Below are 21,030 nucleotides of genomic sequence, written 5' to 3' on the forward strand. Positions count from 1 at the left end.
CCCTTTTTATGAAAGCTGAAAGGCAGGTCAAAGCTTGATAAGAAATCCAAAGCTCTTAGATAAGGCATGCTTGAAGTTTGAGGTGTGCAGTGTCAAAACTCCTTTCAAGAATCACAGATAGATGAGGCTCAACACAACCCAGTGGTGAATGAAAGGCTTCCATAGTCAGTGCTGCTTATTAAAATGTTTTCAACCTCACCCTCATATGCCTCCTTTGCAATGAAGTAGGCTCTCCACAGGGTAAGGAAGAAAATAACAACACGTAAAACATCCCAGCACTACTCAGGCAAACAAGTGGCTGAAAGAAGGACAGAGACCTTGGAAGGACCCCAACAACTTCCTTCCAGGGAGGTGGAGGAAGGTGCAGAGGAGAGCAGTAATGGCTCAAGAGAGAGGGGCAACTGAGGAGGGAGAGCCCCAAAATGCTACTGAAGATAGGGTCTTCTCCAGGACTGAAATATTGGAAGTACACTGGACTTAACAACTGCATCACCTTTCAGCACTTAAAGGCAGCCAACAACTGAAGCCAACATTTATTAAACTAACTGGCTGACCAGTAATAAAACAAATATTTATCTCTGTCTGTCTGCTCAGCACCTCAGGTTATCTCTGATCCCAAACATGTTAACACCAAAGGTAAGCAGTAATTAAACCAAAAGAAGGTGTTGAACCAAATGAAGCCTTCCTGCTTCACACCCTCTCTGAACAGTCACCCCAACAGAGCTTCCTGCTTCAGAGCCTGCTCGTGTTCTTGTCCTGCTGCAGTAGTGCTGGCATGTGCTATAAGCTGCACAAACATAGAAGAAAAGCCAGGCCACAGCCTCTTTTTTCCCAAGGGAGTCGTCCTCCTCTATTCAGGCTCCATGGAGCACAACAGACAAGTCCAGTAATAGCCTCATCTATGGCAAAAGAACTGTATCAATTGGACTGGGTAAAATGAGTTAGAGAGGTTGCTTTGACCCACAAGACAAAAAACAACATACGGTGCACAAGGGTAGAGAGGGGAAAATGGGATAATGGGACATTTACAGGAACTTTATCAAGATCAGAATGGCATTCAACTAGGGCAATGAGGACAGGAAGGCACAAGAAGAGGCAAAGAGCGCAGACAGAGAAGAGTGGGAGGGGAAAGAGGCATGATTTAGGCACAAAGTATGCAGAGTGGCTGTACTCTAAATAGCTAATGATTAGTTGGTCAGAAAATTATTGCATCAAGTTAAGCCAGGTGAGCCTGAACTGAGCAGCACGCGACACACAATGAAAAAGGAGAGTCAGTGTCAGATCAGAAGTCACCACAAGTGTCTGAACATGCTACAGCTGCAGATTATCAATTCTGATAATGGCACGGTTTAACTACATTATAACTTGATAATCTTCATCTGGTGAAGTCACACCTGCTGGAAGGCCACTGGCAAGAGAAATTGGAAGGGCAATGCAACAGCCCAATGCCCACTGGGGCTGGGAACTGTGTGGTTGGCACCTTCCAGAAAGACAGCTCATCCCTGCTCTGCCTATCCTTCCAAACTCACTGCAATCTGCTGGGGATTGGCCAATTTGAGTGGCAACACAAGGTCCAGCAAGGAACTGCAATCTTCCAAGTGAAGATAGGCAAATTATGAGACTGGTAAAGATGAGAAAATGAGAGGGTGACCCAGTCCTGCAGCACCCAGGTCTGCCTAGCAAGCTCCTCTGAGAGTTCAAAAGAGCCACTTCATGAGAAGTAGGAAACAACTGCTGGAAAACCACCTACAGATGAGAAAAGTGTGACTGCTAGAATATACACCTCAGCTAGGAGCAGTGGTTGATTTCCCTGGGTTTTCACAGGGAACAAAGATCCAGATTTTACACCCTCAAATGCATGACTGTGGGAAATGAAAGACAGAATAGGACTGATTGCTAAATTTTCTTTGTGTTTCCCCTTGCTGGACCTGAACAAACAAGAAGTAAGTGCAGCAAAACCCCTTCCGTTCACCTGAACTGCTCATGCCATTACTAACGCTGCCAGTGCAGGAGCCCTAACCGCCCATTTTGGCATGATACTCACAGAGGATGGATAAAAGAATGGCAATGCCAGCTTGGGGACCAAACCCAGACCTGTGTTATGACAGAGCCAGAGGGTTGCAGACTGCCTGGCTGTGGCAGCAGCTCCCACCTCCCTGGCCCAGCACAGGCACAGTGGCCATTTGTTCCATGGCTAAACCCAGGCAGCTCTGCAGCCCAGCCTAACCCAAACCAGCAGAGCTGGCGAGCATTAAATTCAGTCATTTTCCCCTCAGTCTCTTCTCTCAATTTCAGCTCTGACTCCTCTATCTTTTATTTCTTTTTCTAAAGACACATTTAGAGATGAAACCATTCATAACTGCCTATCCACAGACAGTTTGTGGCAGCATAATTGACAATGAGTCTGCTGCAAAAATGAAAATGCTGTTTTAATAACCTTGGCCTAAAATACATTCTGTTGTATGCCTCAAAGGGTTTCAATAAAAAGTCAACCTGTAGAGACATATTTTCTTGGCTTAAACAACAATCCAAAGCATATAAATGTAGTCCAACTATAATGACATATTTATAGGCCAATAAAGCTTACACTGCAGCTTTCATACTTCACTTAAAGGAAGTCTGTAAGAAGCAATGTTATATAAAATAATTTGAATTTTTTTTGAACTATAGCCCAAGGAATACAAATATGCAACTTTGCCATATTTAACCAATAGTGTTTACATTGCTTAGTTGTTAAACATTTTGTAAAATGAAATAATTCCTCATTTGGTGACTTCCCATTGGTTTACCAAATATGGGTATACAAGTCCATTTATTACAAAGAAAAATTCCCTAAATAATTCTAAAGACAAAAATAAATAACTAGCGGCCTCAGTAGTGAATGATTTTATCAGACCAATTCTTCTGGAAAAACAGGTTCTTATGTTCATTATGAATAATACATTCCTGAGCAACTCTATTTTTATATGCTGCATTGTTGTTGCTCTTTATTTTTCCTCAACATTTGAAAGAAATATTCAGAAAGCTATAAATAGTCTTAAGACATAAACTGCTAGCATTCAGTATTGACATATTTGTAGAAAGGGACAGAATGTATAACATAAATATCTCAACAGGCAGAAAGAAATAATTCTTAAAAATCATTTTTCAGGCTGAAATCTTGAAGCTCACACAAAAAAATGCTATTGCACGATCTTTTATTTAATACAGTCCTAAGGAAAAGTTCTGCATAATTCACTAGTGATAAAAACAACAGTATTTTACAGGAAAAAAAGCCCAACCCAACAGTTTCTGCAGAAAAGAACAGCAAAGAGAAAAGAAAGAAGAAAAAAAAAGAGGAAAGAGGGGAAAGAAGGAGAAAAGAACAAAAGAGAAGAAAGAGAGAACAAAAAAAGGAGACAGAACTACCTTGTTTGAATTAGGGTCGACTTTCAGTTATAGGTTCATGGTTTCTACAGGTTGTGGATTAACCAGGTGTTGCCTTAAGTTCTGGCTAAGCAAGTGCCACTGAACACATGGCACAGGGTGTACACTGCTCACACGAGGCCTCACTTTGCTTGGTTGCTGTTTGAAGCTGCCCTTCTCCCAGCAGCAACATGTTTAATTAAGTAGGTTTGCCCAGTGACACCTCTTTGGTTCTGTATCAGCCATGTTTTCATTTAATCCAGGTTATTTCACTCCTCCCCACTCCTAGATAATGTGAGAAAACTGATTTTGTTTCTTCTGTAAAGCTTTTTTGAGCTCTTTGCTGGGGATATAATTTCCTATTACCTTCTAGAGCTTGATTCAAAAACATCTAGTAGGAAAAGCTACAGAATCTACTCACTTTTATGGAATTTTTCTGTAATGGAAACATGCCATTTTATAGGAAAAGAAGGGGTCCAGGAGATCATGTTGTTTATCTAGGCCTTTTCAACACCTGGTTCAGCAACTTCCTCACCTACAGCCAGGGTTAAACACCAGCATCAAGCGAGGGACCTTTGTGTGACAGTGCACTGTGCTCCTTTTACAGCTCTATTTTAAGAGGAAAGACTACCCCATCCCATTGTGCTGGGGACCTGCTGCAGAAGTGATTGCTAATAAATCTTTTGATCACTGCAGCTGAGCGCTGCTCTGTTGGCAAGACACTGAGGATTGGAAAAGGTCTGTGGGCACACGTCCTACCAGGCAGTAAAGCTGCCCTTTGACAGCAGAGCAGAGACAACACCAGCAGCTCAAACACCTCAGACACCCCACATCATGCCTTTGCCTCCAGCTGGGGACATGACAACTCCCAGAGCAATGTCAACCCTGACCAACCACTCAGAACGAGAGAGTAAATAAATCCTCTTCGTCTTACCATAGATGAGACAAACACCAGAGCTCATGGATTGCCTTACAGGACACCAACTAGGGCTGCTCCACCAGCTTCAAACATCACCATTCTTCTGAGTTTTTGTGTCAGATCCAAGAAGCAAAATAAGATTAAATTCTTGGCTCTTTCAAATGGTAAAAAAGTAATCTCAATACTAGATTTAGGAAATTTCTTTGATTCCCTTAATAGGCTGGATCAATTGTCTATATCAATGTATCTGGTCAGCTACAGATCTTTGTGAACCTTTGGTTTCACTCCTGTCAACCAGTCATTATGAAGATAAAGGCAGTCATAACTAAACATTAGCCAAAATTCCCTTTTCTACAGGGAAAAAAAAATAAAACCCAACGCAACAATAAAGCCAGAGCCACCAACTGAAAATGAGCAACATCAGAATGTGGGGTTATCAAAATTATACCATATAGTTTGCATTCCATGAGCGTTTTCAGTATAACCCCTACTTTGAAAGGCTTAACATGCAACTATAAGCCTTGGGCTTAAAGATAATTTTCTCTGGCTCCTAGGGTAGATAATAGCAATTTCATAACTTACCACAAGGAGTTTTTGTTTGTTGAAAACAAAAACAAGAAAACATTAGCACACAAAAGTTCTGTCTGAAAAACATTAAGATTCTTCTGACACAACAAATGCAAATAAATGTACTGCATAAAGATACCAGGGCAATAGCAGGGAAAATTACTGCATGTAATTATGAACTAGAAGAAACCACAGAGAAAAGCAAAGAGAGAAGGATTGCATGGCTTATTTTTTCCCTGGACATGCAATGAAAAACAAGATCAACTTCCAATTGTACTTTAATCTTCCAACCTGCACAGCTAATGGTAACATGTGAAATTGACACAATCATTCCACCATTTGATAAGATCAGAAAAATGAGATGCAGAAGATAAATCTTCCAAGACAGATCTTCAGCTTCATGTAACTTGGCTTCGATGCCAACCTAGTCCGACACTATAAAACTGAACTTGGCCCTGCACTCCTGTTCACACAGATACAAAAGCATGTCCTCCAATGCATCAGGCTTAGCTCTTAATTTCTTACCTTTTCACACATTATGGCCTAAACTTGATGCTTTTCAAACATGGAACATTTATTAAAAACTTGGCAGAAGAGACAAATGTCCCTGCTATGCACTTCAAAGAGCCATCTCTGACAGCTGTTACACATCCAAGGTCCTAATACCACAAACAGGCACATCTACCAAGAGGAGACTGATCTCCCTTGGACCTGGGAACCCACCACAGGTATTATAGGTGTGAGTGCCTGTGCAACAAAGCAGTCCCACAGCTGCAAGCCTGTCTGCAACCACCCAAAGAAGCAGAGCTATCAACTCCCTTCCTGAAAACAGACAAGGGAAGAAAGCAGGGTCTGTGTGTGGAGACAGTGGGGTGCTCACAGAGCCCTGCAGCAACATAAAGCTGAGAAGGAAACACCATGGAAGGGACACATCCCTACTGAACGTGACGCAGAGCCAACCATACAGAGTCAGGGCAAGCACCAGGAGCACCTATGAGCTCCTGGAAGATGGGACATGAGAAGTGAAAGGCCTTTGCTCATCCCTGCCAGTCACAGGAGGCCTCAGAAAGACATGTCAGCCTGCTCTCCCCACAGTGTACAGCTCTGACCTGATCCCCCAGCCTGCAGAGCCCCAGGGAGAGCCTGGGACAGTTATTTGTATGCACATCTGCAGAGTTTGAGCCATAGTGCTCGGGGCCATACAGACAGGTATCACAGTGTTACCCCACACCAGTCTGCTAGGAGCTTGAGATGAGCTCACCACCACCACTCATCCCACACAGGTATCTCATGGCCACACCTCTGCCCCAGGCTCAGACATACCTTGGGAATCTGCAATGGCATGGCAGGATCAGGCCCATCTGTTTTCAAAAGACACTCTCCCATAGCCCCCTTCCCACAAGAGAAAGTAAGGGATACTCACCAAGGTCAGCCTTTTCCTTCAGAATATCTTTGAAGTTCAAGCCACTGTTCAGTGTGGATTGTCTGTATCTTGTCAAGGCCTCTTTCTGCCCATTCTTCCCCACATCCATGGGCTGGACCGGCTCAGCCCGGAAACCACACTTCCACTTGGAGAAATCGGACTGTGCCCATTTTGCCAAGTCCTCAAGCTTCACAGTAACTTTTTCTGAAACAGCAATAACTTCATCCTGCAAGAAGTGATCAGATGAGAATACAACGTGTCACTCTGGGCTCCCTGATGACTGAGAAACCAGTAATATCATCCTGCACTGACTCCTGCAAAAGCCTGTCTTGCTGCAGGCTGAGTAATTTTTCTGTATCACAGAATAGCTAGTGCTTAATTTATTCCTCTTGCCACCTAAGTGGAAATATTAGTTGTTTACTTGAAGCAAATATACACCATCTAAAGACAATTTCTAGAACCAGGGCAATGATCCTAAAAGGCATTTGAAATGCAGGTTGCCAAATCACATTCTGTATAACCCAAAGCCTTGAGGGAAAGTTTGCCTTTTAGGTGCAATTAGCTGCAAATGTAAAAATTCATGGCTGGATGACTAATGGTTATAGTTAGTCCTGAAATAAATGGACTAAGTAAATCTCAGATTCTTGGAACTCTGACTCACCAGAAAATTCCTATGTTTATGGTACATTTTCCCTTGGCTTATACACAAATATTGAATTTAACTTTTGTCCTTAAAATTAAATAAAACTGTGATGTAATCCCAAAAGAAATACTACATAAATGTGCTTCCCACCAAAAGAAACTTGCACATTCTCATGTTTCTTAAAACCTTTTTCAAGATCAGAACTGAAATTTCTTTCCCCCCTTCTAAAACATACATTCTAAGAAGAGCACTTAAACTTAGTTTAGCCTCCAGAACATATACTCAAATTAAACAGTCCTAACTGCTGGATTTTAACCTTCCAGGAAACAATCAACTCCTCTCAGTCATGATGAATAAGCAGAATATTTTACAGCTGACTCCACTGAGCAAGGGATCAAGAAAGCCTCAAAAAATAAACAAACAAACATACATATCCAGCAAGATACACTCCAGATTTTTTTGTTAAAACAGCAGAAATAATTTATGTTGTAACAAGAGCTGGCTGTATACCACACCTTGCCCACCACACATTTCTAACACTAAATAAGGTTACAGGTTCTTGAAATAAATAAACCAGAATCCAATTTTTCTCTCAAATAAACATAAGTATTTGCAAAGGGGAGAGAAATTCTTTGAGTTATTAAACAAAGGGAAAAGCACGACTGATTCTCTCTGTGTGTTTTTTTTTTGTCCACTGAACACATTCCTCAGGAAATAAAATACTGCTCAATGGAAAAAAAAAAAGAAAAAGAGCTTTATTGTGACAAGTCGCATACAATACAAAACCTGAAGTAATTCTTGTAAAAAACCAGATCTGATATTCCTCTCTTCCTTATATAATACAAAACTGTTTTATAAGCAGGCACCTTCATTATATTTAGTGCAATAACAAATATTTGGTCAGAAGTGAACAGCATGTTTATATGCTAAGCAAGCTTGTAATAAAATCTTTTCCTTTATCGCTGCACAGCATAAGAGCCTCCACCAAACAACAAACAATAACAGTGATGCTTTAAATCTCTGTTTATGACAAACGTCAATACTTTGTAAACAAGCACTGGGTACTACAAAGTACAATTTCAATGGATGGTTTCACCCAATTTCATTACACCATCCACTTGAAATAAAAAAGCTGTAGTTGCTATGCATTTTATAGCTATTACATGGTGATTATTAAATGTCAGGATGGAAAAAAATAATACATATATATAAATATCAGCCTGCCTGCAGACAGTCTCGGCAATTTCTGGATGAAGTCCTCTCTTTGGGTGTTGAATACCATCACCAGCTACTACACAATTTCTCATGTTCCATACTAGAGAAATCTACTTAGCAGCAGTTAAAAAAAAAACCCAAAAAACCAACAAAAACCTGACTTGGAGATCAGACATGCTTCTGGTTAAAATATTATTTTCCAAATAGCTCTCATGATCAAATGATTATGATTTCAATTACTAGTTTCTTCATATCCTTTCCAAGAACTGGTATGACTAATTTTGGCTGGCATACAAAGTAAGCCGAGCAGACAATTTATTAACCAAAAGAAAAGTACAATCACTATTACATCATCAATGAATAAACTTGTTTTTGAGAATGCAACCTTCACACACACGCACATGATGTGTACACAGGAGGAAAAAGAAACTGAATTAAAAAAACAAAACAAACAAACAACAATAAAACAAAATAAACAAAAAAATACCACAAAAATCCCCCCCAAAAAGCCCTACTGTACCAAGGGTGAAACGAAACTGGTGCACTCTGTCAGGCCGCCATGGAGGGGGAACTGCAGAGGCAGGAGCAGGGGACCTTTTGGGGAGCTGGGGAAAGCACACCTCAGCCATGAGTTTCCTGTGGCAGCAGCACATCCAGCCACAGGAATTTTGGGTGTTCAGCATCCCCACACGGATGTGAGGGGCCAGGAAAACAGAGACACAGCAAAAATGCCACTCTCCGCCACCCCTCAGGCCTCAGCAAAGTGACACCAACATCCAAATACAGCCACAGAGGGCAAAGGGGTGCCCAGGATGGCACCAGGGAGCAGCCCAGCACAAATACAAAACACAGAAGGAGTCCATGCTGTCCCTATGCTGTGACAAGGGCTCTGGGCTAAACCTCCCTCCAGAGCTGCTGGCCCCTTGTCAGGGCCACTCGGCCACCTCCACACCAGCCTTGTCCCCAAGGACAGCTGGTCACCCCTGCAGCAGCTACATCCCTAAGGGTGCCAGGCTGGCCCCCAAATCCCTGTCCCCAAGGCACCAGGCTGGGCCCAAATCCCTGTCCTCCCCTGCTACTGCCAGCGATCCCCACAGCGGCACCACAGAAACGTGGCCTAGTTCACTTTTAGGCGGGAAATGGAAAAATGACCTGAACCGCCTCAGAGCCTGCCTTGGGTCGCCCTGCCCATCACACAGCAGGACTGGACAGACCTGCTCCCTTCCCTCAGCACTCACTTTTGACCCAGTTCACACAGAATTGTCCACATTCTTCCCAACTCCTCAAGTACTCCTCAAACACTGCAGATCAGCCTGCAGGCCTCCTCTGCCAATGCAGATCTCACCGCTGTGGGACTGCATCTCCAGGGGCACTCCTACCCCAGTGCCTCATCATGCAAACACTGAGCCAGGCATGGCAGGCAGCTCCAGTCTCTGCCTTTGGAGGAGCCTGAGCCACGGGCAGCTCCACTGGGGCTGTCTTGCCCACATCTTGGCAGTCTGCTGACACCAGAGGTCATCTGCCCTTGCGCCACAGCACCCAGAGGTCACCCAAGTACCTCACCAGCTCTGCAATTCCAATGTGCCTTGCTGCGCTTTTGCACATTCTTCAGCAACCTTTCCAAGCACTCAGCCCCAAACTGCTGTGGTGTTTGGGGTTTTTTTTAGAGCAGCAGGTGACAAAGGGGTCTTTCTCCTTTTTGGTTAAGCCCCATGTCACAACAAAAGTTGCTCTGGGACCTGCAGAGCTCTGCCAGCCACAGGAGCTCCTATACCCCTGTGGAATCAACCATTATCTGCTGCCACAGCCCTTCTAGAGAAACCCCTTCAATGAGATGACAAAGGAATACAGATGTTGAAAAAATAAAAACCAGGTACACAGTGACACATGACTAACAAACCTTTAGAAGATTAAAGAAATCTGCTGTATAACCTTCATGTCATTCATAATTATATCTCTGTGTAAACATGAAAAACCACCCACATAGCAAACAGTGCATATATATCTCTATCTATACAAAATCAACTCATCATGTATTAGCTATGCTCTGAAGTGATATGTTTATGAGGTCTCCATTGCACAGTTAAGTCTTTAATTACCATTTTTTCCTGCTAGAGCAAGAAGAGAAAACAACCAGCAGAGATTTCAACTCTGCTCAGGAATGAGATTTATCTGGTGGACCTGACCAATTGGACAGTGGCCCAATGGACCAATGGTCTCAGCCACAATGTTGTCTACATCTCTAAATAAGCACTGACTACAGAAAGAGGCACTTTTTTAGCTGCTTCTATAAAAATGGTTATTGAGTCAGCCTGTAATTTTAGCATGTCTTATAAGACTTCTGAGCACAGTACAATTCTTTCACCTATCAAGTAGAAAACGGGGAGATGGTTAAGAAAGATGGTGACACAAACCCCTCTTATCCATCTCGTTTTTTTAAGAGCACACTGGATTTGCATTTCCAGAGAAGTCATCCAGGGAGAAGAGGACAGCATCTTCTCGAGAGCCATTATGCTTAAATATTATGTCACTGTTGTCTAAGCAACCATCACAGCCTCGTGAAAGCACAGAATGCTATATTGCCTGACTCAGCAGATGGCTGAAATGCTTATAATCAGGGAAACAGGTCAGGTAGTTATAATAGCTTAAAGCAGGTAATTATTTTTTAGAAGAAATATTAACTCTTAGAAGGCAGGGAGTCACAGGGCAGCACAGGGAGGTCATACATCTTGATTGTACACCCACATACGGTACATCACAACTCCTTACTCATTGCCAATAACTAGAAAAGATTTATATTTTAGAGACATTGAGGCAGCCTTAAAAGAATTACAGCAACTGAGATATCTCAAAATTTTGACATGCTGAGGCTGTTTTCACTCCAGTACTTCCAGAGGTCATTTAAGGAATTCTGGAGGGCATGAGCAAGTCAAACACCTGCTTGGCTGTCTCCTGACATCAAATATGTGGCCTAGAGAGAAACAGGAGATGTACTGTAAAAGCTCTTGCTGATAATTACAGGAGACACTGTATGTCATTTATCTGATCAGTATGATTTGCATTAGAAAACATCTTCATGCCTTTTCTGTGAAATCTTTAGCATAGTAGATAGCTGGGGATGCGCATTTTACAACCCAGTACATTGCTGATGAAAACACATTCATCCACAGGAGCAAAAAATACAGTGTGACTCTTACAGACTATTCACCAGGGATAACAGAACTGTTATTTCATTTGGGCATAAAGGCCTCCCTTATCCTGGGCTGGTTTTACACCCCACGTATATTTTAGCGTTTTTGCAATTTAAGTGGAAAGGACCTTCCCATACCATGTGTATGTAACATGGCAGTTCTTGACTCAGGAATCCAGTTCCCTGCTCTAGACCCCTCTGAGGAGCAGGAGGTCATGCTGCAGACATGCAGAAGGGAGCTTGTTGCCAATAAGCACCTCTCCCATAGGAAGGCTTTTACCTGGATGTTTGAGGGAAGTACCATCAGCTTTGTTTGACAGCACAGTCAAAACAAAAGGTCCTGATCACAGTCTTTAGTTCAGAGCTCTTCTCTGCCATCCAGATACTACCAGGGCACTGGGACAGCAGGTCATCTCAATTCAGCCCTAACCCACCCGTCCAAAGTCACTCAGGAACCTGAACCCAGGTCTCCAGAAGCATCTCCTAAAAGCAGCACTTCTTTCAGGGACCATACCCAGCTCTAAAGAGGCAGAGAGCATTTGTACAGGGCTGATTTGCTCTCAGAAACTTCCTCTAGAGTAAGAAGGTCCTGTCTCCCTATTGCCAGCTGTGGGCTGTGAATATACACAAAAGTTTTAAAGACTGCAGGACCACAAACTAGCTAAAAAACTGGCTGTGTGGTGGAAAAGGCCTGGCTCTGGAATGTGCCCTGTTCAGCCTCCCTTACAGGGCACATGAAGGACTCTCCTGCCATAAGCATGCTGCAGACCTGGGCACAGCCCTGCCAGATGGAAATTGCTCCTCCTGTTCCACAGGTGGGATCACTGAATGACAGGGAAGCCTCACAAGAGGCTGCAGAGCTTGGCACAGGTAGGGGCAGCTTTCTTTCCCCTGACCCTGCTCAGAGTGCCTCATTTGGTGCCATCTCCTCATGCACCCCCTAGCCCAGGGCAGACAGAGGTGTCCCAAAGGATTTGTGGAGCTCAACTGACTGCTGGGGTCTGGACCTATTCCCTACATACAGGGACCTACAGAGACCGCTGCTTTCCACCCATGAACCTATGGGGAGAGCCTTGAGAAGGGAAACATGCATAAATCAGGAATTTACCTGGCCCACCAGAGAATTTTAAAGAGGCCAAGGCAGAACCTTTCATCTGTTAATCCTTTCCTAATTACTTTAAAGGGCTATAATGATCTTGTTAAACTCAGGTGACAGGTATTTCCCCAGCCTAAGCACAGCTGCACAGAGCTGTCTGAAACTCACACTGATGTGTTCATCCCTTCTTCCAGGGTCCAAAACCAAGAGAAAAGACCAAATTAAAAGGACATGGCTGAAGCACGTGAAGTCCTATGGTTTTTGCTTTCCCTTGTATTAGCAAGCAGCATTTTCCATATGACTCAGTAATTCCAAAGCGTGACACGCAAAATGACCTGGGGCAGAACATCACCATGTCTCTGCAGGATGCTTTTTGGGGTCTTGGTACATCAGGCCAGAAGTGGGGTGGAGATGGGGTGCACAGAGGGATGGCTGTGAGCAGTTAGACATGACATTTCTACTGTGAGCCTCCTCCTTTGTGACTGGGGTGTTTTTTTCTCCCTCCTCCCACTCCCAGCCAGAGGTTCAAATTGAATTTATATCTGTCATTGCAGATAGAAGTTCTGACCATATAGAAAATAGGCTTCAGTCAACATGTTTTGCTGTCAGATAGCTCACAGATCTCAAAGAGCTGTTTTAGTTTAGGCAAGTTGACAAGCAATTCATTCCTAATTTTGCCTACTACAGTTACAGTACGAGAAGCTTTCCTCATAGATTACATAATTATATTTTTTCTTAACAAGGAGTACATGGCATTAGCAGGTTTAAATTATGCAAGCTTATTCTTTTGTCTTTTGTTATATTGTGTTCTATTGTGCTGGTAAAACAATATGTGCTTTAATTAGCAAATATCTGTAAATAATTTACTTGCTTTTCATACAGCAGAACAATGGAGCCAATTTTCACATACATCCACTGAGCATGTCTAGGGGGTTTCTTGCCAGAACCTTCCATTGTTCAGTATCTGTATCAATCTGCCCATCATTAGCAGCTAACGTTCAACAACCCAGTAAGACATTAAAGTTTTGGCCCCCGGGAGTAGCCCCAAGCCCCCCAAATCCGAGGCTACGCTTTGCAAAGAAAGATTAAAATATCCAGAAAATGAAAACAAACTCTTTTATTATCTATAACCCTGGCACCTTCACATAGAAACATGGATGCCTGCCAAGCATTAAGGTCATTGGATTAATGCCATAAAATGCCGATGTTCATCTGACCTTCTGACTGCATTTTAGCTACAAATAAAAAGCTCAACTTGATACAACACCATGAATCACGCGAGTGTCTAGGCTGTGCAGGGTTAACGCTGGGTGTGAACCCACACTGCACACGCACAAACACACACACAAAGAAAAAAAGCTCTTAAATCTAGAGTGGATGACTGTTCAGAGACTTAAGGCATTGTTATTTTGAATGCGAATGAAAGGGCCAGAACAAGCATTGCAAGAATATTTCAATTATGTATTTCCCAGAACTACATCTCTGAGCAACTAATGCAAATATTGCTCCCATAGCAGTAGAACTTCTTCCCGAATAAAAGCATACGAGAGCTTGAATCAGAACATACTTTCTATATCATTCGCATATTGTTTGAATATTATTAAAAATGCAAAATCTATGTATGCGTTACTCTCCTGAGCAATACAGTAATTATGATTAAGGGACAAGCAGCACAAAAAGAGCCAATTTATCTTACTTGCGCTTAGGAATACTATTGTGTAACTAAGCAACTAAAGACAAAATATAGTCTAATTAATTCACTCCTATGCTTATTTAAAAGACACAATTAGAACATTTTTATTTTCCAGCCTGCACAGTATCTCAACATGCTTGAGGGTGTACCATGTGAGGCCTATTATTCTCCAAAGACAAGAGTTTAATGTTTAGTGCCACTGATCAGACTGGGAACAGCAAATCTGGAAAGCAGTGGGTGTATTTTACAGTCTGAATGCACAGGGAAGGGGAGGGAAAGAAGAAAGGAAATAAAATAAAAAGTTGGGTTTTTTTTTTTAAGGAATGTGCCTTAAATGACTAGATATTCCAGATTGCTGGCTAATGGCTAGCAACATGTGGCTTCTCTGAGTAATATCATTGCCCTGTCCTTCCTTTGCCAGCATATGCTACTGGTGGCAAGAGAGATAAAAATATACAGAGTGGATATGCAATTACCAAACCCACGATATTTTATGACAAATGCCATTTCTCTAACACTGCTATTACAGTGTGCTGATTTCCAAAGCTGAATTAATTTGAGCAAGTGTACAGTGGAGATTGATGCTATTAGCATGATTTTTAAAGCACCCTTTAATAATCATAATCTGCATGTTTGAAACGTGTTGCCATTACCAGTGTTGACAGATACGAGCGTAAGGCACACACCGTGGAGGCTAAAACGAGGCTATTCTCATTTCAAATAAGAGCGTACGGATTCCTACGTCTGTAAAAAAAAACCAAAATCCATTACTGTGAAAAGGGAGTAGCACATTTTTCTAGTGGGGTGGCAATAAAGCAGCGCTGATAGAAGGCACCATGCCTGGGCCAGCCTATGCTACCTTTAGGCACTGGGGTAGGACCCCTGCAAGTGAAGAGCTCCTATAAAATGAACCAGGCTTTCGAGGGATGCTGTCAGCATCTATCCCAAAATGAAGAGAGAACAAAACCACTGATTCCCTTAACTTTCTGGAAGAATCTCTTCTGCAATTATAAATGACACACATTTATGGAGTGACTTATTTTTTTTTCCTTTACCCCAATTAGTCTGAAAATGCAAAATACTTCTAGGGAAATAATTACAGGAAACTAGCTCTCTCCTCTCCTCTCTATGAGCAACGCTTACTCATGTAAATTACTTGCATGAGTAAGGATTATTTGCAAGGCGAAAAGCATTGCATCAGATCCCCAGTTTGGGAGAAGAGATGAAATCAACATGAGTTCGTAGTAAACTTTGCTGCTGATGAATGAACCAAAGGCAGATCCCCACTGACAGTCCAGCCTCAATGGAAGCAGCATTCACCACGATGCAGAGCAGTGCACAGAATGTCATACCATGCAAAATGAATCAGGGTTTTTTAGGAATTGTATGCATCACATCAAATACCATCCCTGGACTTAATGATATAAACTTTGAAATGTATTTTTAAGCCTAGTCTAACTAATGCCAACACCTTTAAAAACATGAAAGCACAAGGCACTAACAAGCATTTTGCTCTACAACTGCTTTTGCAAAGGTCAGTCATTCCACAACCCCACACCACCCCTTGGAGCACAGAACAGTAAATGAGCTGGAGGAAGGTTTGCCAAGACCTTGTGAGCTGGAGGGTGAGCCCACCTTGTGCCCCCTGAACGCCACAGGAGCAGGCACGAGGGGCCTGGGCAGGCACTTTCTGACAGCACACAGCTTCTCACACTTGGGTGCCAGCAAAGCTGGGGGCCTCCTTTACACATGCACCCCATCAAACTGTTTCAAACACAATGGGGTGCCCTTAAAGGTGCTCCCTCTGGATCTTCATAGGGCCTCCAAGCATCCTGTTCTGACCCCTGTGTGAGGCACCTGCTGTCAAGGAGAACTTCCCTGCCCATGCGGAAGGTGACACGGGACCCCACCAGACCAGAATCAATGAGAAAATCAAGGCAAAGTGGTGACTTCCTCCACCAAAAGAGACTGTTTTGGTAACGGCCCTGTATGGATGGAAGAGAATCACTTCTTCCCTGCTGGAGGGAAAAGAAAAAAGGCTGCTCTTGCTCTCTGGCCAGTGTTGCACCTGCTGCAGTGTCTGGGCTTGACGGTGAGGTGAGAAGCAGCATGCCCAGGCCCCCGTGTTTTGAAAGCAGCAACAAAGTTTTCAGTGAAGTAGCACAAACTCTTCTAGTTCACCCAGCAGTGGCCTCACAGGCCCTGCTGCTCTTAAAAACATGTCTCTACCCCTGGTCTGAGCATAATGCCAGAGCTGCTCCCAGCCTCTCCATGCATGTCTCCTTGGGATGCAATGAGCATCAGGGTCAGAAGCACCCATACCTGCTGCATGCAAGCAACCCCATCCCATGTTCACCATCCACTGAGAGTCCCTGGGAAACAATCTCTATCAGCTCCTGGCATCCAAAGGGAGTTTCTCCACTGTGGTGACGGGGATGCTGAGCCTCAGGTGGAAAGAAGGGTGCTGAAGCGGAAGCACACCTGGGCTTGAACCTTCCCTGGATCTGGGCAGTGCATGGAAACATCCAGTTTCAGCAGCAGTCAGGGTTATATTTAAATCTGGATGATGAATTCAGCTAGCTATAAAAAGACTTATATTTACACTTATTACTGATTAGCTCAAACATTTGGCAATCAGATAAAATACGCCATCAGAAATTTGTGAGTAACAGAAGCATTACATCCCTCCTTGCAGCCACTAGCTGAATATTGTCATAGTGTCAGTGCTGCTATTACGGAAAACAGGCAGCCAGCTGCTTCTATTAATCACGCCGCTGGCGCAGGTAGCTGCTGGAGACCGTGCCTAAATCTCTGGTGGGCTCGATCACAAGCCTGCAATTCAGCCACTTGCTCCCCTCCTCAACCATTTCAGTGACAGCGAGCGCCCCGTCACCCTTTGCTTTGGACACTGCAGGTTCGCAATACACGCTTAACCACCGGCTCACTCCATCCCTACTCCCTGAATACACAATGAGGTATTTTATCCCATCAGCAATCCCACACCACAAATAAGGTCCCCTCTGATGCGGCTATAAGCCACATCTGACTCGAGAGCCACATCTCCTCCTGCATAAGGGGTCCAGGCCAGAGTTAGGAAGCCCCATGACCCCAGGTGGCCCCGCTGCCCATCTGGGGACCGAGGTGGGTGTCATTTACCAAAGGGACTGGGACCTTGGGGTGCCAAGGGGAAACAGCTGCCCCTGCCCCACAATGAGAGCAGTTACTCCCAGCCAGCCAGCACCCAGCTTTTTGTCTCTCTGCTGCCTGCACATCCCCAAGCACTGCTCGGATTGTTCCAAACTATTAAAAATCGATCATAAAAAATCATTCCTATGTCTATAAACAAGTTAATGGAGTAAGTGAAAACAAAGTACATTTCTTAATGGGAGTGTTATGTTGCCCTCTCTAGGCCCTGGCTCTCAGTGCCGGTTTCTGTAGGCTCCCTGCCAGAGAAGTATCACTCAGAGCTGTTGCTGTTGCTGCTGCTGCTACTCTGCTAATGAATGACTAACTTAGGCCAGAGGGGAAATGACATCACCGGGGTGTAAAACACAACTGCATTAGGAAACTTTTTACCTGCTTTACATTTGTCATAATTATTCTACACAATACGGCCGGCATTTGCATAATTTCAAGGCGTGCCATTATCTTAATTGAAAATTGTTTTCATATGGTTGAATAATGCAGAATGACATCAGTTAAAGCCGCAATGAAATGCACAAGTATAATCACACGGCTAATTACTAGCGGTGTTTGCATGTAAAAATAAATAAAATCGTGCGTATTATTAGGAAGGTACATGCAGCTGAGAACTCTCGTACCAGAGCAGTGTTTTACTCGTAATGGTAGGATTAATTTTCTCTGATGTTCCTACCACAGTAACATGAGCTGATCATTAAGGCGTATTAAAATGATTTGTGTCCCTTTCCCCACCCCCCTCCCTTCCAAATATCTTTCATTTTACACACACACGAGACACGCAGAGGCACAGTTTTAAATAGTCACCACGGGCAATTTCAGAGCATCCATTGCTCACTGTCATCTCCCTGATTCTTAGGAAAAGGCTCCCTTATCTCAGCGGCACGCACAGAAAATTAAAGTGAAGAGGTGGCAGCGAGCGAAGGTGGCTCCGAGACGCGTTTCGGCTGCGTACGCGTGTGTGCGGGTACACAGCTACGCCGGCACCTACAGCCACGCGTGCCTCCGATAACAGCCCCTGCGGACAGCCCCCCCATGGACCCACCCCCCCGGCATCTCCAACAGAAGTTCCCCCAAAACATCTCGTCCCCCTCCCGCCTGGTCTCCAGCCCCTCTCGGGGACTCTCGCCATCCTCGCAGCCCCCTGCCTGGGTACCTCACCCGTCCCCCGCCCCAGACTGAAGCAATGAATTTGAAAAGCAGATAACGGGAGGGCTCGGGGCTGGGGCGGGGCGGTGCGGGGCTGCGCGGCCCCATCCCGGGCTGCGCGGCCGCCGGCGGAGGGTGCCGGCGCGCAGCGCGTTTGCGCCGGGAGCGCGGCGGCTCCGAAATACGCCCAGGCATATCTGCAAGTTATTTGAATGTATTATTCCCGTACCTGTCATTTATCACTTTATTCAACACGTCCCTGCCAGCAAGAGAGCTTTTGATCTCCCTCTGCCTCCATTTCGTAATTTCCGCCCTCTTAAACATATCGAATACTTAAAAAAAGCCCCGAACAATATCGAAATCCCCCCAACGTGTTTTTTTTTTCCTCCGCTTTTCCGTGCATTTTGCTTTCGGGTTTTTTTTTTTGTTTGTTTTGTTGGGGTTTTTTTTGTTGTTAAGCAGAAGGATAGGGCGAACCCCGCACACACTCCGCTGCCCGCCGGGCCGGGGCCGCCCCGCACCCCGACCCCCTCCCTTCTTCCCCCCGCCCGCACAAGTTCCCGGTCAGCGCGCACCGGTGCGCCCCGACGGCGCGGCCCCTCCGCGCTGCCCCGCCACGCACGGCGGGGAGGGGGACGCGGGTGGGGGGGAGCCAGGAGAGGGGGGAGCCGAGCCCGGGCATGCAGGTGGGGACGGGCGCGGGGGAAGGGGGAGCCGGCGCCGCGTTTACCACCTCGCCATGGTCACTGGTCCTGCCCTGGGGGGTGTCCTCGGGGAGAAAATAAAGTTTGGCGCTGGAGAGAAGTTGCCGGCTGGTGCGCTCCTCCCAGAGCAGCTGCAGCTCCGCGATGCAGGCGGGCTCCTCCGCGCGGCACCGCACGAAGAAGAAGTCGCCGAGGGAGAGGACCCGCGCCCGGCCGCCGCCGCGGCGCTGGAAGCGGAACGCCCTGTAGAAGACGTAGGGGCCGTGCGAGCCGCACGGGGCGCCGACCCACTGCGGGGAACAACAACACGGCAGCGGCATCAGCGCCGGCTCCGCGCCGCGCCGCGCCGCGCAGGGGCAGGAGGAGGAAGAGGGCGGCGGGAGGGGAGCGCGGGAGGGAGGGAGGGGGCTCCGCGGCAGCGGGGGGCGCGGGGCGGGGCGGGGGCGCGGGGCGGCGCGGTACCTGCAGTGCGCTGCGCTCCATCGCGGCTCCGGCGCGATTGAACTCAACATTCTCCCAAACTTGTTGGCGTGAATGGAGCCCGGCAGGTCCTGGCAGGGCGAAGCCGGCCCCGCCGCCCGCCGCCCCCCGCCGCCGCCGCCCCCGCGCCGCCCCGCCGCCGCCGCCGCCTCCCGCCCCGCCGCGCGCGGCGACGCCCCCCCCTGCCGCCCGCCCCCCGCTCCGCCGCCCCGCCGCCGCCCCGCCGCGTCCCGCCGCCGGCGCCACCCGACGCCGGCCGGGCCCCCGACGCCCGCCCGGGCTGGGCAAAAATGCCGCGGGGCGGCTGCGGGCCTCGGGGGGGTGGCGCAGAGGCGGCGGGGCGGCGGCGGGGCCCCTGTCCGCGCTCGGCGATTTTTGGGGGGCCGAAAGGGCGGGCGGGCGCGCTGCGGATCTGACAGGACCTGCCCGTATATGTCTAATATAAAGACCATTTCCTGCGGCGCGAGGGGCGCTGCTCGTCCGCGCGCGCCCGGCGGGACCGCCCGCTCCCACCGCCCGATCCCGCTCCCACCCCCGGCAGCCGCGGAGCGCACGGCGGGGGCTGCGCCCCCCCTGCCGCCCCCCCCGGCGGCCGCGGAGGGCGGGCGGCGCGTCCCTAATTTATTTATCGCTGTTCCCCGGGAAGGGATGGAAAGTGGGTTATCGATTATATAAACACATCAATATTCATGGCGCTGCGCGGAGGGACGCGGCTCGGCCGGAACAGACAGCGCAAGGGGAGGGGGAGCGGGAGCGCGGCGGCGGCGATGAGCGCGCTCTCTCCGCGCCCGCGGACACGGGCGCGCAGCGGCACGTGCCGGGGCCGGTGCTGCCGCCGTGGGCCCGGGGCGATGGCTCGGCAGGCGCGGAGGGGCGCGGGGCGGGGAACAGGTGGCTGCGCCCCCCGCCCAGAGGGGCGGCCCCTTACCTGCGCCCCGCCCGCCCCCTGCGGCGGCGCCCCGCGCCGGGGAGAGAGAGCCGCCGGCTCCGCGCGTCCCGCGCACCCTCCGCTATCCTAAGGCGGGCGGCTCCGGGCGCCGCCGGGAGCCTCAGCCGCCGGGAGCCTCGGCCGACACCGCGGGCTTCGCACTTGGTCCCGCAGCGGCGCAAGGGCCGCCCCGCAGCGCCGGGCACGGAAAGTTCCCATCGGGGCTCCGGGAGCTGCATCCCCGCAGGTAGATGCTACTGCGGCGGGCGGGCTGCGCGGCCCCCCGCGCCCGCGGAGCCCCCATCCGCCCACCCCCGGACAGGGACCGGGTCAGTCTGGGGGAGCTCTGATCTTCTCGCCCTTTTCCCCGGGGCTCCATCACTGCCCGCCAGGGCAGCTAGCCCCGGCTCCGCGGGGCAG

At 47.3% G+C, this 21,030-nt stretch overlaps 1 protein-coding gene across 3 annotated transcripts in view; it reads right to left on the reverse strand.

The window, feature by feature from the left end:
• The window catches only part of ARID5B (AT-rich interaction domain 5B), a 116,740-nt gene extending 96,974 nt beyond the window's left edge, over positions 1 to 19,766 (reverse strand). The window contains exons 1-3 of one of the 3 annotated variants that reach the window (XM_066554562.1): positions 19,665 to 19,766; positions 19,232 to 19,492; positions 6,315 to 6,540 (exon numbers count right to left, since the gene is read on the reverse strand). In XM_066554562.1, coding sequence (XP_066410659.1) covers positions 6,315 to 6,540; positions 19,232 to 19,492; positions 19,665 to 19,685 — 508 coding nt within the window. In that variant the 5' untranslated portion in view covers positions 19,686 to 19,766. Of the gene's footprint in view, positions 1 to 6,314; positions 6,541 to 19,231; positions 19,523 to 19,664 lie in introns of those variants that run through there. The other 2 variants (XM_066554563.1, XM_066554561.1) reach the window with 2 other exon arrangements.
• Positions 19,767 to 21,030: the final 1,264 nt, after the last annotated feature.

The sequence above is a fragment of the Molothrus aeneus genome, chromosome 8, assembly GCF_037042795.1.
Source record: "Molothrus aeneus isolate 106 chromosome 8, BPBGC_Maene_1.0, whole genome shotgun sequence".
NCBI classification, from domain to species: Eukaryota; Metazoa; Chordata; class Aves; order Passeriformes; family Icteridae; genus Molothrus; species Molothrus aeneus.